Here is a 10001-nt window from a genome sequence, read left to right on the forward strand (position 1 = left end):
CCTCCGGATTTAAGCGCGTCTCTTGAGCGCGTCGTCGATTGTAATTTCTCTCTTCTCTTCAGTTTAGAATTTTCGTCGAGAGCGCCTAATACACTGAGGTTCTCCAATGTATGCTGTTACGGAGTGGCGTGCCTGGGCGACTGCCAACCGTGACTAGCTCCACCTCACGTGACAAGGCGCCAGGGTGAGTTTGTTATTTGTTCGCTTAGGCGCGTGTACGCGATTGGCACTGCGTGCCTTTCTTCTTCCTTTACACTTAGCTTTAGATCTTCGAATAGAATCGCCCCTATATTGCAGCCTTGTCTCTCTGGGATCGCTTTCGTGACATTGGGATTCTTTTATAAGAGTTGACATTTTGTGTTGCGGTAAAGAACGGGTGTTTAAGTTGGAAATGGTGTGGTGCAGAAAAAGTGCGCGACTCGGTGGTATGCGCGACTCGGTGATGAACCACGTTACAAATTAATTTATGGAAATTCATTTGCGGCACCGGAAACCCTTCTGGCGTGCCGACCCCCACTTCAATGTCGGAGGGTATATAAGAGGACAGAGCAAAGTCCTCCCACCAATACATTACCGTCAAATTGCGTACAACGTTCCATTTTCTAGTGCATCTTTTAGCGCTTTTAGCACCTGTTAGCAACCACGCCGCACCTAGTAGTAGTAGTAGTAGTATTAGTTAACGCCGGGCTCGGCCCGGCTTGTTAGCCGGCCGTTAGCAACCTCCCGAGGGGTATCTCGGCGCGCGTTCTATCTTCTTTATTTACACAGGGGGAAAACAAGGAGGGCAGAGGCGGATCGTGCCTGACCGGGTTCGGGCCCGGTCCTGCTTAGGGGGTTAGTTCACTGACGCGACCCCGTGCCTAAGGTGCACGGAGGGTTCGTCTGACGGCTTGTGCCGTGAAGTGTGGGTGAAAAGGCAGTAAGTCTATTCCTCGTCAGAGTTCGAGTCGTTTACGATCGGTGTCCCTAGGCGTAAAGTGCGTTCGTGGCGCGCGGGGCGCTGGCGGGCCGCTCTGGCCTTGCATTTCCTACAGTAAACTATAGTCACAGGGTTGGACCAGACCCTCTAACGGACAGGCCAGCTAGAGCCCTCCTAGTCGCTGGATACCCAGCCTGCCACGTAAATACAAGGTTTGCACCTTAAGCCTACCGCATCCACAAAAAGGCCTCTTGGTAGACCGACGCGCGCATCCGTCCTCTCCGGCTAAAATAGCGTCTCTTCCGCCTAACATGCCGACGACATCATCTGCCCCGGTGTACGTCCCTAGTGCGAGTAGAAAGCTTCGAAAAGCCGGCGACACCCCGTACATGTCCATCCACAGCTTAGTCCCCCGTTGGTTCCTGGGCTAGCCCAGCGCCACAATGTGGACATGAATGCAATCGAGTTCTTCCCGTCCTCCAGACCCGGCGCAGATTCCCAGTGCGAGTGAGAAGCATGGGGCGCCTCAGTCACACTATTCCACCACGGCCCACCGTCCACGGGGTGTACCAAGGGTGCGAACCAAGGCCGTGCCCACGTTTCTTGCTTCCCGTTACCCAAAGCCGTCTCCAGCAATGGGCCGACCACGTCTTGCTGTCGGGACCCTTTGGAGACTGCCGCGCCGGCACAGTGCTTCCGGTCCACGTACAACTAACCAACCCCCGTAACGGCACTACCTCCTCGCTGCAGGCAATCCCAGAAGGTGTGAGGGGGTGAGAGGGTGCCCTGTCGATTCGAAGAACCGTCGGGTGGTTCTCAGCCTAATTTCCCTTTCTTTTAAACCGTATTGTCTAGCCTTCCGGGGAAGGACGCCTGCCTTTCCGGCTGGCAAAGTTTTTTTTTTTTTTTTTTTGTGCCACGCTGGCTCGCATCGCGAGATTGGGCCTTGTCTTGTGCGCCTCTATGCGGGTGGCGCGCCGAGCCGCCGATCGGACTCTTCCTTCACCGCGATCAGTGGAAAACTCGTCAAAGGGGAGATCTGTCGATTATACATGGGTGTTGCGAGGAAAGGCGTTCCGTGTAGTGACGGTGCTTAGGGCGACAGGTTGAAGAGTTTTTCGTGTGTGCGCGCCTGTTAGGGCTACAGGCGGAAGTCCCGCGCAAACGTTAACAGCATGGTCCGTGCGCCCATACTGAAAATTTTGTGTACGGGAGAGAGTTGTCCTCTGATTACGAGTCAGCTTTACGGGGACAAAGCCCAGACCTGTTTAGGCGCTGAGAGTGGCGTGCATTACAGTTTCCGGGAGCAATGACGGAGGGGGCCCTTGTACAATACGGGTGTTGAAATGCATGCCCGGTTGGACAGATAAAGGAGAAATCAATAAGTATTAAATTCTCCACTACTCAGCTCTGGCTTCAGTAACAATTGCACAAATATGTTCCGAGTTTATTCCTACGTAAACAGTAATGACCTCGCAAGTATCGCCAGGTTTGCCAAGTGAGATCAGGTAGCGGCCAGCGAAAATAAGAATTCGAGACCATACACGCTACTTATTTTGATAATGTATACTCCTTCCTAACGCTGACCTCTAAAAAATGACAACAGACGTGGTAAGACGTATGTTCCTCAAGAAAGAGTTATCACTACTATAACAATTGACAAATAGAATTGTTAGCCTTGTACACTACAGCCAAACATTTGCTTGAGGAACCTGCCCGTGTATGCGCCACTCCCCTTGCATAGCCAGACGCGAGACAGGTCAGGAATTGAGATGGCAAATATGTCTTGTACCCAAGTGGCTGTGTCGCACTTGTGATTTGGCAGTCGATTCCACGTCTCCTCGACTGTTACTGTCGTCACTGGGAGCTGTTTGTCACGAGACAACGCCTTAATAAATCTCGACCTTTCCCATGATCATGGATGGCTACAAGGTCCCAAAAGCTTTGGGCTTGGAGGGAATAGCCAGCTGAACCGTGGTATTGCTCCAAGTCTAGCATTGGCGTAGATATTAGCAGAAGAAGGTCAAGAAACCCACCAGGTAATCCAGGACCATGAGAAGAATCATGAAAGGCAAGCAGCCAGCCTGCGCCGAACCTGGACCCGAAACAAGCCTTGACGAACTGGACGTCTACCGCACCGCCCTCCGCCCGCCACCTCGACAGCCACCCGATCCGAACACCGACCTGCCGACTCTAGGCGAAGAAGCTGGACCCAGCAGCGCTCCACGACCACAACTCGGCGCAGACCCGTCAGCCGCAATTCCATCTAAGCACCCTCTGCCCAGACCTCCCCAAAACCCCGAGATCATCGAGCTCCGCCTGGGGTTCGACCTGCACTCGCACGAAATCGCCATCGGCTTCGACACGGCGCGGCACGCCCGGCTCTACCAGCGGCGCAACCCAGAGGCGCGCATCCTGCTGGACTCTGCGCCGCGGCAGGTGCTGCTGCCGCTGCACGAGGGCACCGAGACGCTCACGTGCGTGCCGGGAGGGATGGTGCTCGTATTCGGCACGCGCGCGAAGGCCGTGCGCTGGACGAGGCGCACTTTGCTGGCGCGCCTCGACGAGCGTTCGGGAGCGGCGGCGATGCTGCCGCGGACGTGGGTTTCAAAGCAGCTGACTGACATCATCGTGCCGGGGGCGTCGGAGGCGAAGAGGCTGGGCGCTCTTGTGGAGGGCGATGCGGCTCGGGCTGCATGTGAGCCTGCGCGAGGGCTGGGGAACGATTGCGAGGACTTGGGGCGGGACCTTAGAGGGGGCAGGGTTTCGCACGAGCAGGCTAAAGGGTCTTGTTTCATGGGCTTGCGGCAGAGGATGGACTTGTGGTTTCGGAGAAAGGGACGTTATACGGCGAATGCTGCGCGATGCGGCTGATTGTTTGGTGGTTTGCATTCGATGGAAGCACTTGTTCCAGACGAAGGGTCCAGTAGCAAGTCCAGAGGAATTTTCGGGCTCGGATACGGCCGTTTTTGCTGGCGAGAGAAAAAAACTGCGAATCATCGGGTATAGAATGTGCTAAAATAGCTGATGCATAAACTTTGGGATGATCCCAGAAGCGCCAGAGTCCGCCTGAACTATGCATGCTTGTCCGTACAGCCTATTGGTCATAACCCCCCCCCCCCAATCCCGCTGAGTAGGGATTGACTAGTTCTAGTCAAGAAGCTATCCTGTAGTGTCACGAGGGGCCGAGGTCCTCGGCCAGAAACATTCTTATGTACTCAAGAGCCCGCTCCTTTTGCTTTCTTTTTGTCTTGGCCAACGACATTCTCCATTCCACGACACCAAACCAAGACTAAACACCATGGCAACCTCTACAGCAACCGAACAAGGCAAGGGCAGGGTCACTCTCAGCGGCGCCCAGGAGACGCTGCTGCTGACTCTGTTGGCGCGCGCCGACGACGCCGAGTCAGCCCACCCTATCCTCAACGACACTTTGTCTGCCAAGATCAGGAAACGGATTCAAGAGGAGCACGGCTACCGCTTTCGAGAACGCATACCGACACCTAGCAAGACCTTTATGGCCAAGCTGATCTCGGCGAGGGCCAAGATCTTTGACGAGGCGACCGAGAAGTTTTTGCGCAAAAACCCGGGTCCCGCCACCGTGCTGCACTTGGCCTGCGGCATGGACACGCGGTGTCATCGAGTCAAATGGCAAGGCCCGGGGCGCGTCTGGATCGACGTGGACAAGAAGGATGTGGTGGAACTGCGGAGGGCGGTGGTGGAGGATCCCGACGTGCCGCAGGGTCAGGGAGAGTACAGGCTGGAGTGTCCCGATATCATCAACGACGCGGATTGGCTGCGCGACATCCGCGTGCCCAATGACAGGCCGGTGCTGATCATGTTTGAAGGCTTGGTCATGTACCTGAATTCTGAAATGGTCCTTGGTCTGTTCAGCAAAATCATGCGGCATTTCGAGGGCAACGGGAAGGGAGGAGAGATACACTTTGATTCCATGGGAGCGGCCGGGTACTTCATCCTAAAAATAGTCGGCTGGAACTTGGTGAGGAACATGGGTGCGACGTTCGACTTTTACATGTCCAACGGACAGTGGTTGGAGCTTCACAACCCTGGTCTGCGTCAGGTCAACCGGGAATCGCAAGCTGTGGCTTTGATAAGAATCGTACCCTACTTGTGGATCTTCCGAGTAGCTGTCGAGGTGGTCGATTACCTTGTTGGGGGGACACTGCTAGGGGGCGTGTATGAGTTTAAATTTTGATTATTCTGAATTTCTGATAAATTCAAGCGTAAAAAATTAAACACTTGAAACTGGTAGTAAACCTCTGACGACATTTATAAAAATAAACTAAATCGAATTAAAAGACAGTTTAATAGTTCGCGGGTTTTAAATTCGAGTTATTAAATATTATTTTAAATTACATAAATAAGACAAGCACATATTGTGTTATCTGCGCCGAATCTGGACCATTGCATCCCTGACATCTACCACGTGATTCGCCCCGCTTTTGTTCAGGCTGTTCAGGCAAAATTCACCCGCGCTCAGGCTATGTTCATCCTCACTCAGTTGTGGCTCACCTTGTTCAGGGGCTGGTCAGTCGCTGTTCAGGCTGCTCAGGCGTTGTTCAGTGTGTTCAGTTGCTGCTCAGGCGTTGTTCAGTGTGTTCAGTCGCTGCTCAGTCGCTGTTCAGGCTGCTCAGGTGTTGTTCACCCTCACTCAGTTGTGGTTCAGTCAACATTCCTTTTTCGGTAATCTAGCAGCTCCTGCAATTGAGCAGTACGTTGGTCCCTAATTTTGACCCTCCAAAACTAGGACGAAAATCTGTCTCCATTGTGTCCCAAAACTAGTCTTCCAAAAAATGTCGATCAACAATGGTCCTTGAAAATGGTTGAATGTTCCCAAATAAGTCCAGAATCAAGATGTTTTATTTCCGATCTACTAATATTTTTCTTGTTTTTGAAAAGACTTTTTCGGACATTCTTTTGGTTAAAAATAAATTCTTGGTTGAAAAATCCAACATTTTGACAGAAAGTAACGCAAAAAGTAGCCAGCAAAATGCTGCGTATGGTTAAAATCGATTTTGAGGCGCTTTATATATTGCCTGGTTGCAACAAACTTCCTCACGCAAACTCACCTAAAGACCGAGACGGATGTGCCATACCAAACCGAGGCAGTTTTAACCGATATCCAAGCCCGATCCGAGGCAGGATGAGACTAGTAAAATAGGCCATTTCCGGTCACCACCCACAATATAAAAGAAAAGATCCAGGTGTAATTGATCGGTGCTGTATCATATTCTCGATTCTGTTATGTTCTTTGACGGACATGTACTGGACTGTTGGAAATGCCCGATATTTTGCTATATAGAAACAACAAAAATATTTAGAAGCGGCACAGTCCTCATTCCTATGGCGTGAAATTCACGATCACACACATAGCCAAGTGCCCATTATCCTTGGCAAACATGGACCCAGAAGATTTCAAGGGAGGTTTTCTTTACAATATCGACCCACAAGGCAGCCAGGTGTAATTTCCCCTGGCCTGCAAGCTGTATATAACCGCTCACTTACCTCCTCATATCTGTCAAATTCTCTTTTTTTATCAATGGCTTCAACACGAGATTCTCAAACATTGCGAGCCCTCGTACCTCAACCCTCCAATCTTCCTGGTAATTCTACCAAAATCTCTTTCGTTTCACCAACCATTCCTATCATTACCATTACATCTTTCAATATCGCTTTCCACAAGCAGCAGCAGAATTATCCACCTTCTTCTGAGAATTGAAACCACAGCAATTTATTATTATGGGCACCAAAAGACAGAAAATATACGGGGAGGTCGTGATGGAGCGTGCTTCAGCAAACGGGCTTCCAACTGATTTTTTACAAATTAGTGACAATCAATCACGCAGAATACTTCGTGAAAAGACCAAGAAATGTTATGACGACGCGTTTACAACATGGTTCTGGTAAGAAAGCCTTTTGATTTATATTAAAATGCCTAAAACTGAATAAATCTTTTTTTAGTTATGTAAAGTCACAAGGACCTTCGGACCCCCGAGACATGCGAGTTATGAAGCATTTCGTCAAAGCATTGGCCTTGGGGAAAAAGGGTAAACTTGACAAAGTTCATGGGCGACCGACAGTGGATAGTCTAAGATGCCTTACGCGCCATTTTTGCAATGCGTGGGAACGATACCATGAAGCAAGTATACCACCAGAAATAAAACACTTAATGGCATATGTAAGTACTTCTTTGATTTTTTATCAAGTGTGTCGTTGCTTTTTTCAAAATATCAGAAAAAAGATTTGCTAATATGAATGAAATGCTAATGTTTGTAAGCAGTATATTCAAGGTGAACTAGCAGACGAGCTTGGCCTAAAGAGCCTACGCAAAGAACAAACGTTCCTCACGATCGAGAACTTTGTAAAACTTCATCAATTTTTATGGTTCGAAGACTTCCATGACTACGTACATGAGGGGTATCGGGTAGACGACGCCAATCTATTAAACACACATTGCTTCAGCTCTGCTAGGGTAGCAGAGTTATGTGGAGCAAAATACAAGGTAGAATGCTCTTTTAGTCCCATATTATCTAATTAAAGCTGACTTTGAAATAGGATCTCGTCTTGTTAATTGGCTGGAAAGACGGAGAGGCTGAGCTTAAACTGAAAATACGAAGGGCAATCTGTAAAGGAAAGAATGATAGGCAGTAAGTCAATCCGCTATCAAGTAACGTTGGGCTCCACATCTCCGACCCCCCTAAAGTCCGGCCCCTAAAAATATCTACTCAGCCACGTCAACCCTTTGTTTTATTTTATAAATATCTAGACGAATTTTTCACTTTAGAACTTGATTTTTGAAGATTCTTGCTCCAAACTTTCCAATGAAACAGTACACTGAAAATCAGCTTCTTGCTGCCATTTCTGACATAAGAAATGGCAAATCAGTTCACAAAACCTCGCAAAAATGGGGTATTCCTCGGAGTACCCTTCACGATCGTTTAAAGGGGGCCCAGTCAATTCAACAAGCGAAAAGATTTTGTCAAAGGCTTTCACAGGAGCAGGAAACCTATTTGGCAGATTGGGTACTTGCGCAGGCCGCGTTAGGCCTTCCGCCAACGCATCAAGAACTACGCTATTTTGCGGAACGAATTCTTCAGGCCGCCGGAGAAAGAAAAAGCCTTGGGAAACATTGGGTTAGCCGTTTTATAGCCCGATATCCAATTTTGAAAACCCAAAGACCCCGGCGAATAGAAAATGCCCGGGTTAATGGGGCTACAACCGAGGTAATTAAATCTTGGTGGTCCTATTTGAAAAATCCCGTTGTCGATACTATAAAACCGGCCAACCGTTGGAATATGGACGAAACAGGTATAATGGAAGGCAAAGGATCTAATGGCCTGGTGTTAGGGCGTAATAAAATCCGGCCATTACAGCGAAAAGAGCCTGGAACGCGGGGTTGGACGAGCATAATCGAATGTGTATCAGCTACGGGGGCTGTTATACCTCCCCTCGTTATATTTAAGGGGAAAAACGTACAGCAACAATGGTTTCCAGCTGATTTAAGTCCTTTCGATACCTGGCAATTTCATGCAACCGAAAACGGGTGGACAAATAATGAAACAGGTATCGAATGGTTAAAAAAGGTGTTTATTCCGTATACCCAACCTTTAACCCCTGAAAAGCGGTTATTAGTTCTGGATGGCCATGGATCACATATAACGGACGAATTTATGCTTCTTTGCTTGCAAAACAATATTCAACTCCTATATTTACCCCCTCATTCGTCACACGTTCTTCAACCGTTGGATTTATCGGTTTTTGGGCCGTTAAAGGAAGCTTATCGACGTCACCTGGGATTTGTAAACCAGTTTTGCTGTTCAACGGTTGTTGGGAAACGAAACTTTCTACTTTGCTATCGAAAAGCCAGATCAAAAGCATTTATAGCAAAAACCATTCAATCTGGTTGGCGTACGACGGGGTTATGGCCGGTGAACTTGGCAAAACCACTTTTAAACCCTTTTTTATTAGAAAATAGCAACGCCAACGTCGAAAAAGGTAAAAATAACGGCTTCCAAAGGGATAAAACACCGGAAAATCCAACCCAAAAAATTAACGACCAGTCTTTACTTATTTGGAAAACCCCTAAAACGACCCGAGATATTCGACTTCAACTACAGGAAATTTCCCGGTCCGAAAAAAGTAACGCCACTTCACGGCTTTTGTTTGCAAAAGTCCAAAAAAGCTTCGAAACCAAGGATATCTTATTGGCTGAAGCTCAGCAAAAAATCAGTTTGTTAAAAGCAAAATTGGAGGCGGTACGGCCGGTCAAAAGGAAAAGGGTGATTCCGGATCCCAACGAGCTTTTGGTCAGCAAAAAAAACGTTTATGAAGCACAGGAAAATAATAGGGACTGTTTAGAAGCTTTGAACGATGGAGAAGAGGTTAGCGAACCGGGAGAGCCTGACAATGATTGTATTATTGTGCGTTGATAGGTTTACATTTAAATCGGTTTATAAAAGGGGTATTTCGTCGTTACATTTTTCAAGGGGGCCGGACTTTAGGGGGGTCGGAGATGTGGAGCCCAACGTTACCCGTAGTTCAATTGCTCAACTTTGCTTAGACCAGAGCATATCATACCCGAAAATATATCGTCAAATTCCGGCCCGCCGCCTTTATATTCACAGCCAATGCTCTTTTGGCTGGCAAATATTATCTCTTCTAAAGTTATAAAAGGGAATCCTTCATTGCAAGAAATCTTGCAAATTGTGCCTCAAAAGGGCCGAAACCACCGAATTATACCGTTCGCGGATGATATGAAAGACCATCCAGTTTTTCCCATATGGACGAAAACTGGTCCTGAACACAATGCGAGAAGCTCAAATAGCGTATCACAGCATATTTCAGATTGGGCAAAGCGTGCAGGATTTGTAAATGGTATTGGCGGCCTTCATAGCGCACGAAGGGAAGCCCTTGTTAAAGCCAACGGTGAGAGAATAGCGTTTTATCATTTCCACAATATGCTGATTTTAATATAGGGGACAATGGTCAATCGGTCGAGCAGCTCCAACTTTTTGCGGACCATAGAAATTCATCAGTTCTTCAAAGGCACTATTTGGGCGCA

At 48.5% G+C, this 10001-nt stretch overlaps 3 protein-coding genes across 3 annotated transcripts; all 3 read left to right on the forward strand.

Moving 5' to 3' along the window:
- Window positions 1-2983: 2983 nt before the first annotated feature.
- Window positions 2984-3793, forward strand: MGG_13756 (uncharacterized protein; the record flags this gene model as incomplete). Its single annotated transcript, XM_003710714.1, has 1 exon — window positions 2984-3793. The coding sequence occupies one exon, from the start codon at window positions 2984-2986 to the stop codon at window positions 3791-3793; it is 810 nt and encodes a 269-aa protein (XP_003710762.1).
- Window positions 3794-4220: 427 nt separating this feature from the next.
- On the forward strand, window positions 4221-5135 carry MGG_04787 (tetracenomycin polyketide synthesis O-methyltransferase tcmP; the record flags this gene model as incomplete). Its single annotated transcript, XM_003710715.1, has 1 exon — window positions 4221-5135. The coding sequence occupies one exon, from the start codon at window positions 4221-4223 to the stop codon at window positions 5133-5135; it is 915 nt and encodes a 304-aa protein (XP_003710763.1).
- A 1699-nt stretch (window positions 5136-6834) lies between these two features.
- Window positions 6835-7731, forward strand: MGG_16491 (uncharacterized protein; the record flags this gene model as incomplete). The annotated part of the gene is made up of 5 exons (XM_003710716.1): window positions 6835-6843; window positions 6912-7118; window positions 7221-7442; window positions 7496-7587; window positions 7725-7731. 5 exons carry the CDS (start codon window positions 6835-6837, stop codon window positions 7729-7731), a joined length of 537 nt encoding a protein of 178 aa, XP_003710764.1.
- Window positions 7732-10001: the final 2270 nt, after the last annotated feature.

Source organism: Pyricularia oryzae, chromosome 1, assembly GCF_000002495.2.
Source record: "Pyricularia oryzae 70-15 chromosome 1, whole genome shotgun sequence".
In the NCBI taxonomy this organism is placed as follows: domain Eukaryota; kingdom Fungi; phylum Ascomycota; class Sordariomycetes; order Magnaporthales; family Pyriculariaceae; genus Pyricularia; species Pyricularia oryzae.